Consider the following 17,349-nt stretch of genomic DNA (forward strand, 5'->3'; position numbering starts at 1 on the left):
CCATAAATATATCAAAACTTAATTTCTGATTAGTAATATGCATTGCTAAGAACTTCATTTGGACAACTTTAAAGATAATTTTCTCAGTATTTAGATTTTTTTACACCCTCAGATTCCAGATTTTCAAATAGTTATATCTCGGGCTAATATTGTCCTATCCTAACAAACCATACATCAATGGAAGACTTATTTATTCAGCTTTCAGGTGATGTATAAATCTCAATTTCGAAAAATTTGCCCTTATGACTGGTTTTGTGTTCCAGGGTCACATATAAGTCATTATGAAACCTTGTATGTACACAATAAGTGTCATTAGATGCATATTTCTGTATGTTACACACACACACACACAACCTACATACCTCATTACATTCATTCACTAATATTTGTTTGTTTAAAGTGTTATTCTTCTGCGTTATTATTTTGGATAATTTGAAGACTTTCCACCATTGGATCACATCATATGCTTACAGTAGTGCATTAGCTGTGGGATGTTGAGATGGAGAAATTTGCATCAAGGACAGGACGCATCACGAGCTGTGTTATTGGTGTGTGTGGACAATATACATTGACATTGATTCAAGGGTTGCCATTGTTTTAATCATCCCACTGTGAGGCTTTATAGCTGTGCATGCCTTAAGTGAACTTGATTTGGATTGAATGTAAGTGAACTTGTCTTTAAACTGAGTTACCTTTAGTTGTTGACTTTTTTTTGGAAAGTGCACCAACGATTGGGCGCTAACGGCTAGTCAAAAGAGTGTGTATATTACAAAGACTTTAAATAAGAGACTGTGACTGAACTTATTTATTATGTTATTAATTCATTTACATTTACATATACATATATATTCAGCAAATTGATCAAATTTGACAATAAAGACATTTATAATGATGTGAAAGATTTACATTTACATTTAGTCATTTAGCAGACGCTTTTATCCAAAGTGACTTACAATTGGGGAATACATCAAGCGATTCATCTTAAAGAGGCAAATAGACACAGGAAATGCTTGTCATATCAAGTTTCAAGCATTGTTCAAATAAGTAAAAGAAAGACAGAGAAAGATGAAAGAAAAGAGAAAAAGATTAAAAAATGTTCAGCTGGGAATCAGCATTCCGGATAGGGGTTGGAAAATCATTCCACCAGCCAGGAATGGTAAACGAAAATGTTCTGGAAAGTGATTTTGTGCCTCTTTGTGATGGTACAATGAGGCGTCGCTCACTAGCGGATCTCAGACTTCTGGTGGGAATGTAGATTCGTAAGAGTGAGTGGAAGTAGGCGGGTGCTGAGCCTGAGGCTGTTCTATATGCAAGCATCAGTGTCTACTTGTTGTGAGCCGTAACCGGCAGCCAGTGCAGGGAGATAAAGAGAGGTGTGACGTAGGCTCTTTTGGACTTGTTAAAGACCAGTTGTGCCGCTGCATCCTGAATCATTTGTAAAGGTTTGACTGTGCATGATGGAAGTCCAGCCAGAAGAGCATTGCAGTAGTCCAGCCTAGAAATGACAAGGGCCTGGACAAGAAGTTGTGCAGCATTAGGCATTAGGAAGGGCCTGACCTTTCTGATGTTGTACAATGCAAACCTGCAAGATTTAGCAGTTTTTGCAATGTGGTCTTTGAAAGTCAGCTGGTAATCAAAGATTACACCAAGATTTCTGACCGAACTTGATGGGGTAATTGTTGATGAACCTAACTGGACAGTGAAGTCATGCTGTAGATTTGGATTGGCCGGGAAGACAAGAAGCTCAGTCTTTGCCAGGTTGAGCTGTAGGTGATGTTCGTTCATCCATGCCGATATGACCGCCAGGCAGCCTGAGATCCGTGCAGCTACCTATGGATCATCTGGTTGAAATGAGAGATAGAGCTGTGTGTCATCAGCATAGCAATGGTAGGAGAAACGATGTGCCTATATAATGGGTCCCAGTGATGTAGTGTATATGGAGAAGAGGAGGGGTCCAAGAACTGATCCCTGAGGAACCCCAGTGACCAGTTGATGTGCTTTGGATACCTCCCCACCCCAGGCCACCCTGAAAGACCTACCAGTGAGATAGGATTCAAACCAGCAAAGTGGAATACCTGTGATGCCCAGTGATGAGAGGGTGGACAGGAGTATCTGATGATTCACCATTTCAAAAGCAGCAGATAGCTCCAGCAAAATAAGAACTGATGATTTGGAATCAGCTTTTGCAATCCGCAGGGCTTCAGTGACTGACAGTAGTGCAGTCTCAGTTGAATGGCCACTCCTGAACCCTGACTGGTTAGGATCCAGTTGGTTGTTCTGTGTAGGAAATAATGATACCTGGTTTAAAACAACTGGTTCAAGTGTTTTTGCTATGAAAGGAAGGAGAAAGACAGGTCTGTAGCTGTCTGTAAGTGAAGTGTTTAATGTAGGTTTTTTGAGCAGTGGGGTTACCCGAGCCTGCTTGAATGCAGTGGGGAAAGTGCCTGTGAGAAGAGATGTGTGTGAGTGGTGGTAAAAGTGTAGGGTAGATTGCTGCCTCAGTGAGGGGACAGAAGGGGAAGGGGGAAGTTTTAGGCGTGGATGTGTTTGGTTTGAGTTTGTGTGTGTGTGGAGCTGAGAACTGACTACTGATTGTTCTAGATTTGTCTGTGAAGAATGTGGCGAAATCATCAGCTGTTATAGAAGTGGTGGGAGGTGGTGGAGGGGGACAGAGTAGAAAATTGAATGTTTTGAAGAGGTTACGTGTGTCTGTGGCACTGTTGTTGTTGTTGTGAATATATGAAGATTTGGCAGTATAGACTTGAGCAGAGAAAGATGAAAGCAAAGACTGATACATACAGGTCAAACAGATCTTTTGATTTGTGCCATTTTCTCTCTGCTTCCCTGAGTTTGGACCGATGCTCACGAAGAACATTGGATAACCAAAGTTTAGAAGGGGTATCCGGTGCTGGCCTGGAGGAGAGAGGACCTATATTGCCTAAACAAGAAGTTAAAGTAAAGTGTCAGTTGCTGCACTAACGTCCAGAGATGAGAAATGGGTAGGTGAGGAAAGAGAGGAAGACACTACAGAGGAAAGATAGGAGGGTGAAAGGGAGCGCAGGTTTTGTCTAAAAGTAACAGGTAGAGGGGTTGGTGGCACACAGGTAGGATGTAGGTTAAATGTAATGAAGAAATGGTCAGAGATGTGTAGGGATTTTACCAAAATGTTGTCTGCAGTACAATTGCGTTTGTAAATTAAGTCAAGTTGGTTGCCTGATTTGTGAGTGCTTGTAGTGGTAAGGCATTTGAAATCAAATTAAGCTAGGAGTGAATGGAAGTCTGCAGCATAAGGCTTGTCCAGATGAATGTTAAAGTCGCCAAAGACTAAAAGTGGACTGCTATCCTCCAGGAATGAGGACAGCAGACCATCCAGCTCTTCTAGGAAGGTGCCCAGTTGCCCAGTTGCCCAGGAGACCGGTAAATTACCACAACATGGAGTTGTATAGGAGCTGTTGCAGTAATCGCATGAGATTTAAATGAGTTATAATTGCATAGGGGAGAGTGGGTTGAGTATTTCCAATAGTCAGAAATGAGCAGACCAGTGCCCCCACCCCTCCCAACCTGACGAGGGGTGTGAGAGAAAGAAAAGTTGTTAGACAGATCAGCTCGGGTTGCTGAGTCTTCTGGACGAATCCAGGTCAAGTCAAGCCCAAGATGTTGAGTGTAGATTGCAAAGAAAAAGCAGAAATTAAGTCAGCTTTGTTGACAGCTGACTGACAATTCCAGAGACCCACAGTAAAAGAAAGAGGTGCCGTAGAAGATGTACAGATAGGACGCAGGTTATCAAGATTGCGTTGCCGACTGTGAGTGATGTTAGAGCGTTGTTGTGAGACAACCTAAATGTATTGAAAACACATGATAGAGGTGGAAGGAAGAGGACAGAAAGGAGTGTGCAAAGGGAAAAAGAGAGTACTTAAGTGCGTTGCCCGGTTTCGTTGCTCGGTGAAGTCGCGCAGGTAAAGTCGCAGGTCTTTACACTCGTAGGTCTTCACACTCGTAGGTCTTCACACTCGTAGGTCTTTACACTCGTGCAGGCTGAACACGAGGAGGCAGAACACCAGAGCTAAACGCTTCCGCTGACGCTTCCGCCTCAGCTGACAGACAACAAACAAATACACAGCCACCCGACACTTCAGAGAAAACAGTTGTGGCCACCTTCTTAAATTAACACACCCAAAAGCCTATAGCAGGGTAATTGCTCAAATCGAAACTAAAGTTCGCACTTAAGTGCAGGAACGGAGCAATATAAATAACAAAAGCTCCTTTTTAGCCGACGGCTATTACAAATAAAGTGCAATCAAATATACAAATTACAATGAAAAATAGCAGTAGAAATAGCTAGAGAACGAAATAAACCTTCTTAGCAGCAGGTAACAATTTAAACAACAGATGCAGACACAAAGTATTAAGCAAACACTCACGCCTGTAAGGTGCCCTGGAGGTGACATGGTGGGTTCACTTAGTTTTGTCGTGGCCACGACATAATAACTCGTGGGAACGTGATAATATGTTGTGGCCACGAGATATTAATTCATGGGAAAGTCATATTAACTTGTGGGAACGTGATATTATGTCGTGACCACGAGATAATTTTGTCAAGGTAACGACATCCTTATGTCGTGGCCTCGAGATGCTATGTTGAGGGAACGGCATTCATTTCTCATGGCCACGACTTCTTATGTTGAGGGAATGACATATTTTTCTCGTGGCCACGAGTTTAATACGTAAACAAATCTGCGTGACCATAGCAACCCGGGATTTTCAAAAATGGATAAAACATTTTTATTAACATTAAACATTGAATTTAATATTTGTATATTATTATTATTATTATTATTATTATTAGATTAACTTATTAGGGCTATATTTTTATATATATTGTTATATATGCTTATTTACCCTTTCAATTTGTGTATTGCTTTACCTAGTTAACGTTTTGTATAATTATGCTAGCATTTGCTAGCCTACCATATATTTTGCAAATAAATGCCTGACAATTATGCCAATAAAGTTTTGACTTTATGATTGTATTTATGCCCATGTGTGATGATAAATGAGTGTGTTGTGTTTTCATTTACAAATGAAACTACATGAATGTTTAATTCCTCAACGAACCAATATAGTATTTATAATTATGGTCTATTAATTAGCCAAAATAAAATGAAATATATGTTAAATTTAAACTGCATTCCAGCAAAAATTCCAGTCAGCATAATCAAAGCTTTATTGGCATGTCGAGCATTTACAGTAGGCTATTATTTACAAAAGTATTCAGAACGTTAAGTAAAGAGATCGAAATGAATGGAAAAATGAATATAAACGAATATAAAAATATAACCAATAATAATAATAATAATAATAATAATAATATACAAATATTACTGTCACGAATCCGGTCCATGAACTTCCGTCTGCTAGCCATCAGAGGTCACCCTTTCCATTTTAATTGACTCTCGCACTACACACTGTTGCATATCATCCCGGACTACATATCCCATCATTCATTGCACTGATTGCGCACAGCACTGATTGCACACAGCTGTTTCACTAATTGCACACAGCACTGACTGCACACAGCTGTTTCATATCACTCACTCACTATTTAACACTCACTCTGATCCCTTCCCGGCGCCGAGTATTGTTTAGCACTTATCAGTTGATAGCTACACTACAGAGCCCTCGTTAGCCTCCTAGCCTAGCCTAGTCTAGTCTAGTCTTGCCTGTTTTCTCGGTTTCTGATCTTCGCCTGTTTTCCTGGATTTACCCCTTTAGTCTTGCCCCTTTTGACTCTGTTCGCCGTTCGTTGACCTTCGCTAGCCCTAGGATTATTCTTGTGTCTTGCCCGCCATATTCCTGTTTGCCCTTGTTCGACCCTGCCTGTGTTTCTGACCTCTCTGCTTAATAAAGCCTGCACATGGATCCGCATGTCTCACGTCTTGTCAGCCCCGTCACAGAATACTCGGCCACACAAGGATCCAGCAGTTTCTCATATGGACATTGGCCAGGTATGGACACTGCAAGGCTGTTGTTAGCCCTCGAGATTACGGGGAAAAGACGATCAGTTAGTGGACTTACAAGACTGTAGGGTGGATAAAAATGTTTTCCTGTAGGCCTATTTTATATTATGCACTTTATGTAACATTTATTCATGATAAACTTAATTTGAATGCTGACTATCGCATGTAATACAGTCCGGTAGCCAAGGCCTATGGTTAATATAGTAATTTAATAATTTCTTAATTCAAAATAAAATATGAATGAATCCATCTCTGCTAATCCCGGGTTGCTATGGTCACGCAGGTTTGTTTACGCATTAAACTCGTGGCCACGAGAAAAATATGTCGTTCCCTGAACATAAGAAGTCGTGGCCATGAGAAATGAATGTCGTTACTTTGACAAAATGATCTCGTGGCCACAACATAATATCATGTTTCCACAAGTTAATATGACGTTCCCTCAAATTAACATCTCGTGGCCACGACATATTATCACATTCCCACGAGTTATTATGTCGTGGCCACGACAAAACTAAGCAAACCGAACATGTCAGCTCCCGGGCACCGTACGCCTACTCTGCTTACTGATCGCTTCTCCCAAAGTTTGAGAGTGAACAAGCAGTTCCCTTACGATACTACACTCGTACTGCGTTTTGCTAGACGCATATGGAAAAAAAGCCTTTTTTCTCCTGAACTGAACCCTTTTCATTCATGCAGTGAAACTGCATGGCCATTGGTTCGTGCAGTGTATTAAAAACAAATTTTTTAATATCCCGCGTGCCTCGCTCTCGCCCCAGAGAGAGTATTCCCCCGTCCTTTTCTCCCAGTCTGATCAGCGTCCCTCTGCTGGTGCGAGCGACCTGATCTCATTTGGGGGAAGTGAGGACAAGCTGCTTGATGACAGCATGTCATTGGCAGCATCGGATGCAGAGGAGCTTTTGGGCTCGGTGAATGACCCCACCCCCTTGCCATCGTCTGCGCCCAGCGCCACCAAAGACGGGATGGATGCCGAGCTTCTCCGTATCATCTCCAAAGCGGTTGAAGAGCTGGGTTTAGAGTGGTCTCCGCCGGAGGAGCCCTCTCGCAGCCGTCTGGATGAGTGGTTCCTGCTGGGGCGCCGCCAAGCCCCTCGTCAGCATTCCTCTCCGTTTTTCCAGGAGGTCCATGACGAGCTCACCAGATCGTGGCGCGCTCCTTACTCCGTCCGCCTTCGTACTGCTTCTTCATCCGCCCTCACTTCCATCGACGGCGCTGAAGAAAAAAGGTACGATAAGCCACCTCCCCTAGATGAGTCAGTGGCCGCGTATGGGATGATATTAGACTCTAAATGATTAATAGATGCATGCACAATTATCCATGTACTGCATAAATTTTATACATGTATCTTACTAACAAATGCCTTTCAATTTGAGTCTGTGGAATTCGGGATTAAATGATTGTGCAGCGATTTGTACAAATACAGACATGTTTGTGAATAAAAATGGTTTGTTCTGCATTAATATATCATAAATTGCTCATGCAAAAAGGAATCTATGCATATGTGGATCAAGTGACACGCGTGCATTAATTGACATCTAGTTCGAGTCAATCTTGTTCGGTTCATTTGGATTTTGAGACTTCATTTTCGCAGTTTACAGCATTTCACGATGCAGTATGTCGAGCCTGTCAGTTCTTCCTGCCAGTCCTAAAGGGTCACCATGTGCTAATCCGATCGGACAACATGTCTGTGGTGTCCTACATAAATCGCAAGGGAGGCCTCTCCTCGAAGCATCTATTCACTCTGGTAGAGCGCTTCTTAAGTGGGCTCAACCCAACCTGCGCTCGCTGAGAGCAGCGCATATACCAGGCAAATTGAACCAAGGAGCGGACATGCTATCAAGGAGCAATGTCCCCTCAGAGGAGTGGACGCTCCATCCGCAGACGGTTCAGAGGATCTGGGAGATCTTCGGCGAGGCCGAGGTGGACCTCTTCGCCTCAGAAGACAACTCTCACTGCCCAATTTATTTCTCAAAGACCAGGGACGCGTTGGCCAACGATTGGCCCAACCTCCTTCTTTATGCTTTTCCCCCGATAGCTCTGATCCCACAGGTAATCAGGCGAGTGAGGGAACAAAGGCAGCCGGTTCTCCTGGTGGCCCCCCTTTGGATGAACCAGCTGTGGCTATCAGAGTTAACTCAGCTATTGATAGCGGCCCCTTGGCCTGTTCCGCTGAGACGGGATCTCCTCTCTCAAGTGAACGGGACAATATGTCATCCTTGGCCCGACCTATGGGCCCTGCACCTCTGGCCGCTCGACGGGAGCCTTCGAGCCTCCCAGAGTGAGTCTTCAATACAATTTCGGAAGCTAGAGCCCCGTCTACGAGACGCCTCTACGCCTTAAAGTGGTCTTTTTTCTCCGCTTGGTGTCTTAATCGCGGCAAAGACCTCATACTTCCGATTTGACAGAGGTGTTGTCATTTCTGCAAGAGCTGCTGGATAAGGGACGTTCTCCATCCACGCTCAAAGTCTATGTGGCGGCTATAGCGGCCTCTCATGCCCCTATTGAGGGCCAATCGGTGGGCAGAAACAGCGCGGTCATCCACTTCCTAAGGGGTGCCAGGAGGCTGAATCCGCCTCGTCCCCCTACCGTCCCTTCATGGGATCTGCCTACTGTGCTGAGGGCCTGAAGGGCCCCGCTTTCGAGGTGCTACAGTCTACCAACATTGGGTCGCTATCGCTGAAGACTGCTATGCTTCTAGGACTGGCATCAGTAAAGCGAATAGGGGACCTGTAGGCGCGCTCTATTAGCCCTGCCTGCCTGGAATTCGGGCCTAACGTCACTAAAGTCATCCTGAAACCAAGGCACGGTTACGTACCTAAGGTGCTCTCCACTCCGTTCAGAGCACAGGTCATTACACTCTCTGCGCTTCCTCCAACTGAAGAGGACAGAGAGCTATCTCTGCTCTGCCCCGTCAGAGCACTGAGAATCTATATTGAGCATTCCGCCCCCTATAGGCGGTCGGAACAACTCTTTGTCAGCTGCGGTAACCACACCAAAGGGCTTCCGGTTACGAAGCAAAGACTCTCTAGATGGATAGTAGAGTCCATCTCGCTAGCGTATTCTTCTTTGGGCCTCCAATACTCAATTGGCGTACAGGCCCACTCGAATAGAGGCATCGCCTCGTCTTGGGCATGGTTCAGTGGTGTGTCCATTGCGGATATTTGTGAGGCGGCTGGCTGAGCCTCGCCGTCCACATTCGCAACGCTTTATAACCTGGAAGTCCCAACCTTGCAGGCCAGGGTCCTCTCCGCTTGAAGTGACATGCGCTGCATAAACAGATCTGGCAGAGAGCCCTTGGCTGTATCACGCTCAAGTTTTCTGGCATTGTTCACCTGTTAGCTCTCGAAGTTACAGGAATACTCTGGAACGATTAACCAGGCCGGGTGTGACCTCAGGAAGCTCAGACCGTCTTAGCCTTGGGTTGTTGTTAACTTCTCTATGGGCATTTGTTGCTTATGGAAGTTTTATACTTTTAGTTGTTCCAGTACATTAGCACAGTGTGATTGTACTGTGTTCCCATATGCGCCTAGCAAGACGCAGTACGAGTGCAGTATCGAAAGGTTACTAACGTAACCTTGGTTCCCTGAGATACGGGAACGAGTACTGCGTTGCTAGCCGTGCTATGAAGCTGCATGACTCAGCCGTCACTTCGGTCGAAGTAACCTGAGAATCCTGTGGCGAACGCCCACTTATATAGCCAGATGCCCCGCCCATTCTGGCTGGCTTTGGCGGGCTTCGTCGCCATAGGCTCGTGCAGCTCCGCTGCCTAGCCATTGGTTTGTTTTTAATACACTGCACGAACCAATGGCCGGGCAGAGTCACTGTGTGAATGAAAAGGCTTCAGTTCAGGAGAAAAAAAGGCTTTTTTCCAATATGCGTCTAGCAAGATGCAGTCCTCGTTCCCGTATCTCAGGGAACCGAGCTTACGTTAGTAACTGAGTACGTTTCAGTAGGTCTTCACACTCGTAGGTCTTCACACGTGGAGGCTGAACACGAGGGCTGAATGCTTCCGCTGACGCTTCCGCCTCAGCTGACAGACAACAAACAAATACACAGCCACCTGACACTTCAGAGAAAACAGCTGTGGCCGCCTTCTTAAATTAGCACACCCAAAAACCTATAGCAGGGCAATTGCTCAAATCGAAACTGAAATTCGCACTTAAGTGCAGGAACGGAGCAATATACAGTAAATAACAAAAGCTATTTTTTAGCCGACGGCTATTACAAATAAAGTGCAATCAAACATACAAATTACAACGAAAAATAGCAGTAGAAATAGCTAGAGAACAAAATAAACCTTCTTAGCAGCAAGTAACAATTTAAACAACAGATGCAGACACAAAGTATTAAGCAAACACTCACGCGCTCCCGCCTGCTCTGCTGACTGATCGCTTCTCCCAAAGTTTGAGAGTGAACAAGCAGTTTAAATAGGCTACGGTCGCTGTGGCCGCCTTGTTAAATTAGTACACCCAAAAACCTATAGCAGGGCAATTGCTCAAATCGAAACTGAAGTTCGCACTTAAGTGCAGGAACGGAGCAATATAAATAGCAAAAGCTCCTTTTTAACCGACGGCTATTACAAACAAAGTGCAATCAAACATACAAATTACAACGAAAAATAGCAGTAGAAATAGCTAGAGAACGAAATAAAACTTCTTAGCAGCAAGTAACAATTCAAACAACAGATGCAGACACAAAGTATTAAGCAAACACTCACGCGCTCCCGCCTGCTCTGCTGACTGATTATTATTATTATTATTATTACTATTATTATTATTATTTGGGGGGATAACAAATTCATTTAACTAATCTAATAAAGTCCCTACAAGTCCCTACAGTCCCTATCAAGTCTCAAGTAAGTCAAGTCTCAGTGCAAACAAACCAAACAAGTAAAGTCACGGCACCATCAGAAACAAGGATATTTTATTTTTGTCACAACCTTATTTATTTTTACCTCAGAAATTCACTTCCTAGTTATACATTTGAAATAATCATAATTTAAATATTACATTTTGAAAATAGAAATATTAAATTAAATGATATTTTTAAATATGAAATTAAAACTGTCAGTAGGTGTTGGCAAATCACTGTCTTAATGAGTGAGTCAGAGAAGTGTTCATTCAACTGATTCATTTAAAATAGCTGATTTGTTTAGGAACTAGACAAGAATGGGTCACTGAATCACTCTTCTTTCAGTAAAAATGTTCAGTGTGTTGCTCTGAGATGCTGTGGCTGAACTGAACTGTTGGCAGCAGCACTGATATTCTAGAAATATTGCTTAATATATTGTGTGTTATAAAATCAAACTCATACTAAGGCCGTTTTGCCAACATATCTTCAATTTTGGGTGCAAGAGAAATATCACTAATCTATAAAAGGGATATTTGACATTAAAGCACTGATTTGAGAGGCAAATGTCAGAAATGTCATTTATAATTATTTTCATTTAGTGTAAGATTTAAGCTAAGTTTGAAAACTACAGTGACTGGGAGGGGACATGTTCGGTTCAATTAGTTTTGTTGTGGCCACAATATATTAATTCGTGGGATTGTCATATTAACTTGTGGCCATCAGATCACTTTGTCGATGTAAGGACATCCTTATGTCGTGGCCATGCGATGTGAAGTCGTGGCCTCAAGATCCTATAATGAGAGAACAACATCCTTTTATCGTGGCCATGAGTTTAATGCGTAAACAAATCTGCGTGACCATATCAACCAGGGATTCATTTAAAGGGGGGTGATTCTTTTCTATTCCCACTGTATGTAGTTTATGCATGTACTACATACTACATATACAGACTACACATATACTGTAACTATACAATATCTACTTATCTATCTATCATAGCTATTGTTATGTATAATTATAGGATTGTCTAGCAATATATCAACTAATATCGTGATATTAATCGGTATTGTAACTTGAGTCAAGTAAAGTCACCTTTATTTGTATAGCGCTTTATACAATACTGGTTGTGTCAAAGCAGCTTTACAGTGTTAAACAGGAAAATAGTTTGTCAATAATTCAAGAAGTCAATAACAGAGTAATTTTTCAGCTAAATTCAGTTAATTGATGATTCAGTGATGTCATCATGCAGTTCAGTTCTCTTCCAATAGTGTCTGTGCAATCAGTCAAGCGTCCCCAACTAAGCAAGCCAAAGGCGACAGTGGCAAGGAACCAAAACTCCATCGGTGACAGAAATGGAGAAAAAACCTTGGGAGAAACTAGACTCAGTCAGGGGGCCAGTTCTCCTCTAGCCAGATGAAACCAGCATGGCGTGGATTAATTCCAGGCTGCAACACAGGTGCAGAGGACTTGTCTGTTTCCCGTGGTCTTGTGCCGATGGTCATCGAGGTGATGGGGTCTTTACAGGGTCTCCGCTGACATTCAGGGCTGCCATGTATTGTGTATCTTATCGTATCGTGAGGTACCCTCTGATTCCCACCCCTAGAGCGCTGTATTTCTGTGCTTGTGCAGCGTCATGAAGCGCACAGACTCGGATCACTGGTGCTGTTGGTTCAGTGTCTTGCGTTTTGTTTACCAATTTATGTCGCAATGATTTATTTTTAAAAATGAATTTAATTACAGTTATTATAAAGTCAAGTCAAGTTTCACATCATTGGATCTCAAGTCCAAGTCAATTCATGTAATTTATTTTTTTATTTAGTTAAAGATAAGTTCACTTCCAGAATAAAAATGTCCTGATCATTTACTCACCCCAATGTCATCCAAGATGTTCATGTCTTTCTTTCTTCAGTCGAACAGAAATGAAGGTTTTTGAGGAAAACATTCCAGGATTTTTCAAGGGGTTCAAGGGGATCAAGGGGTTGAAGGTCCAAATAGCAGTTTCAATGTAGCTTCAAAGGGCTCTACACAATCCCAGCCGAGGAATAAGCGTCTTATCTAGTGAAACGATCGTCCATTTCTTAAAAAAAATTAAATACTTTTTAACCACAAATGCTCGTCTTGCACTAGCTCGACTTCACACATTACGTAGTCCCGTTAAAAAAGGTCACACGTGATGTAGACGGAAGTACAAACCCAGTGTTTACAAAGCAAACATGCAATGAAAGTCTAATGGCCTTTACAAAAAAGGTAAAACAATGATGTTGGACGAAGTTGGAGGAGAAAATGAATTGCTTTGAACCGGAGTACACAGATGAAGAGCTAACCGCACGAGACCTTTCCAACGTGACTACGTAAAGTCACACATGAGCATCGCAGAGCTAGTGCAAGATGAACATTTGTTGTTAAAAGGTATATATATTTTTTTTTAGAAAATGACAGATCGTTTCACTAGATAAGACCCTTATTCCTCAGATGGGATCGTGTAGAGCCCTTTGAAGCTGCATTGAAACTGCAATTTGGACCTTCGACCTATTGGTCTCTGTTGAAGTCCCTGGGATTGTGTAGAGCCCTTTGAAGCTGTACTGAAACTGCAACTTGGACCTTCAACCCTTTGATCCCCACTGAAGTCCATTGTATAGAGAAAAATCTTGAAATGTTTTCCTCAAAAATTTTGACTGAAGAAAGAAAGACACGAACATCTTGGATGACATGGGGGTGAGTAAATTATCATGAGATTATTATTCTGGAAGTGAATTAATCCTTTAAGCAAGACTATCACTAGTCAGACTCAACTCAAGTCATGTGATCGAGTCCCCCACCTTTGTTAATAGTTGATTTTAAAAGTTAAAATTGACCCATAGCATTAAAAAGGGGTTACACAAATATGACAAATGCATCCATGTTGTAGATAGACTGCTATCACTGCTGTCTCTGGAGGAATGCTGCTGCTGGTCAACATTAAACAATCACTGTAACACTCACTATACTAACAGAAATCATGACATCCAAAGAAACAATATGTATTAATTTTCAAATTACAGAAAATTTGAATGAAACCATTATAAATATTACATCTGTTCATACCTCACTTTCAAACTGTACCCCTGTAAAATGTTTTTCACACTATTGAGAAACTACTCAACCACATCTTTATATTACCTTGTCTTTATTGTTTTTTTTTCTGTAAATTCTTTCCAGTTGTTATATTAGAGAGGTTGTTCAGAATCGTGTGGGTAGAGTGAATTTAAATTCATTGTTTAGCTTTTGTTTGGGTGGTGAGTTAAAATCTCTATATTACTGATCCTGCTGTGAGAGAGAAAAGCAGAGCTCATACAAACACACAAGGATGTTGTTGTTTTCTGCATGTCACAGAAACAGACGCTCACCCTAAAGCTTAAACACAATCTCAGAGATCATTAATGTTCTTCACTGTCTGCAGGCTGAGTAACTGCAGTATTAGAGAGAAAGGCTGTGCTGCTCTGATTTCAGCTCTGAGATCAAACCCCGCACACCTGACAGAACTGAATCTGAGCTATAATAAACCAGGAGATTCAGGAGTGAAGCTGCTCTCTGCTCTACTGGAGGATCCACTCTGTAAACTGGAGAAACTACAGTGAGTGTTATCATGTTATTGAATAATAATTATAATTTCATGTGAAAGGGATTGTTCACATGAAATTACAATTCTGTCATCAGTTGCTTAAAGTCATTCCAAAACAGTATGATTGTCTTCTGTGGAACATCAAAGATATTTTGAGAAGTGTTTCTGTTTATTTATTTATTTACTTCTATTGAAATAAATTGAATTCTATTGAAAGTAAAAGTGACATGACGTGTGGCTAAGAATGATGTCCCATACTTGGAATTTGTGCTCTGCATTTAACCTATCCAAGTGCACACACACAGCAATGAGTAGTGAACACACACACGTCAAGTCAACTCAAGTCACCTTTATTAATATAGCTGTATAGGCCATAAAGTTCAAACCCTATTTGCTTATTTTATGTTTCATAATAGTATTTTTTAGCAGGTTTACAGTATTAAACAGGAAAGTAGTGTATCGATAATGCAAGAGGATAATAGTAAACAGTCCATTTTTCAGTTAAAGTCAGTTCATCATTGATTCAGTGATGTCATCGTCCAGCTCAGTTCAGTTCAAATAGTATCTGTGCAATCAAGTCGACAATACTGCCAGAAATTAAGTGTCCCCAACTAAGCAAGCCAAAGGTGACAGTGGCAAGGAACCAAAACTCCATTGGTGACAGAAATTTAGAAAAAAACCTAATGTAGAGAAATGTAGAGAAACCAGGCTCAGTCAGGCAGGCTAGTTCTCCTTTGACCAGACGAAACTAGCATGGTGTGGTTTAATTCCAGGCTGCAACAGGTCAGATTGAGCAGAGGACTCGTCTGGTTCTCGTGATCTTGTGCCGATGGTCGTCAAGGTGACGAGGTCTTCACTGGGGATCTATCTCTGGGGCACATCTAGTTGATTTGGTCTCCGCTGACGTTCAGGGCTGTAGAGGTCGTCTCTAGGTACTGATCCACCATCTGATCTGGATACAGACTGCATTCGTATGACCTCGGAATAAGAATGAAAGAGACTAATATTAGCATAGATGCCGTTCTTCTTATGATGCAGCGATTACATCGGGTGTTATGGGAAGTGTTCCCGGTTCCGGTTGACCTAATTAATGCAGCCTAACAATACTTTAACAGATTTGAATTATAGAAATGTTATCGGGTGTTATGTGTACGCCAGGTTAAAGAGATAGGTCTTTAATCTAGATTTAAACTGACAGGTGTGTCTGCCTCCTGAACAATGTTGGGTAGATTGTACCAGAGTTTGGGCGCTAAATAGCAAAAAAGGATCTGCTGCACACACACACACACACACACACACTGTGAATATACCCAGAGCAGTCGGCAGCTTTTTGCTCCAGTGCCAGGGGAGCAACTGGAACATTCTGTTCCGCAGTAGGTAGAAGGTCATACGGATTTGGAAAAACATATAAATAATGACCATATTAATTTTTGGGTGAACTATCCCTTTAAGGAATGAAATGTAAATGGTCCAATACAAAGATTATACTGAATGTGCCCAAGGCAAATGTATGTTAGTACAGTATATACATATAAAGACCACTGGAAAACAATCAAAGTATATAAGTGTAAGCCAAAATGAAACATAGAGATAAATAATTACTGTGACAAAGTTCGGAATATGGAAGGAAGAGGGCAGTGTCAGTTTATGGAGACTTGTGCGTTTATTCAACAAAAATCAGAGATACACAACAAAAGTCGTGCTTTCTGCACTTCCAAACAGTCACAGATGACTCAATCACTTTGTTTCTTGGAGTTAGACAACATTCAGTCTTGGGAAGCCCACAACAGATCTCCATTCCATCTCTCTCTCCCATTTCCTGTTCTCCAGTCGCTCTTTATCTGGTCTCTCCACACCAATTATTGCAATTAGACACAGGTGTTCATCATTTTGCACTTGACCTACTTACTCACCGCTCGTCTCCTGACTCACGCCCCCGTCACCACATACCCCCACCATCCAACTCAGGCCGGGGAGTCATCCGGCCTGCCCCCCCCGCCCCTTCCTGGAGAGAAAGTCGGCCACAGCCATCTGCGGGTGATCCATGCGTTGGTATCTTTCATGCGGTGGAGCCACTGGAGTGGCATGTGGTCCGAACAGAGAGTGCATTCCGATCCCAGGAGATAATAGCGGATGGTGAGAACGGCTTACCTCCTTTTTGGTCTTGGGTCTCGGACAGGTCACAACTGCTGCCGTCTTATTAATTTGGGGTAGAAACTGTCCATGACCCAAGTGGAAGCCCAGAGACCTGACCTCCACATGCCCAATAAAGCAATTACCCATCAAATCAAGCAATTTGTCAACCCACGGCATTGGATAGGTGTTGAATTTTGACACCGCATTCACTTTGCGATAATTCACAGAGAACCGTACGGAGCCGTCCGTTTTAGGTACTAAAATCAGGCTCGCCCAATCACTGTGGGATTCTTCTATTACCCCCATCCCTAACATTACCTCTAATTCAGACTGAACCACCTTTTTTTGTGTTCATGTAAATGATATGGCCGGATATTGTTATTGTTTATTTATTTGATAGGGACAATGCATGTTAATTAACATTTGTAGTAATACAGAATGTAAACAAGCCGGATTATAGCAACATTGCTAATTTACATCTGCAGTCCCTAGGCAGGTACACACAAGGACACAGACTCAAATACACATACAACAGCACATAAAAGACATTTTAAAATTTCTAAGTAAAATGTTTACACAACTGATTCGTCATAAGCCAGTTTTTGAAATGATCTTTAAAGGTATGATAAGTAGAACATTGTCTTATTGACTGCGGTAAGCTATTCCAATATTTACTCCCTATTACAGATAATACTTTCTGTCCAAAAGATGTTCGCCTATATGGCA

At 42.1% G+C, this 17,349-nt stretch overlaps 1 protein-coding gene across 1 annotated transcript in view; it reads left to right on the top strand.

Annotated features, from left to right (window-relative positions):
• The window catches only part of LOC107655453 (ribonuclease inhibitor-like), a gene marked incomplete at its 5' end in the record, with an annotated part of 42,584 nt that overhangs the window by 3,711 nt on the left and 21,524 nt on the right, over positions 1–17,349 (top strand). The window contains one exon of the mRNA XM_016442942.1: positions 14,326–14,499. Coding sequence (XP_016298428.1) covers positions 14,326–14,499 — 174 coding nt within the window. The remainder of the gene's footprint in view (positions 1–14,325; positions 14,500–17,349) is intronic.

The sequence above is a fragment of the Sinocyclocheilus anshuiensis genome, unplaced genomic scaffold, assembly GCF_001515605.1.
Source record: "Sinocyclocheilus anshuiensis isolate Anshui unplaced genomic scaffold, SAMN03320099.WGS_v1.1 scaffold1385, whole genome shotgun sequence".
NCBI lineage: Eukaryota > Metazoa > Chordata > Actinopteri > Cypriniformes > Cyprinidae > Sinocyclocheilus > Sinocyclocheilus anshuiensis.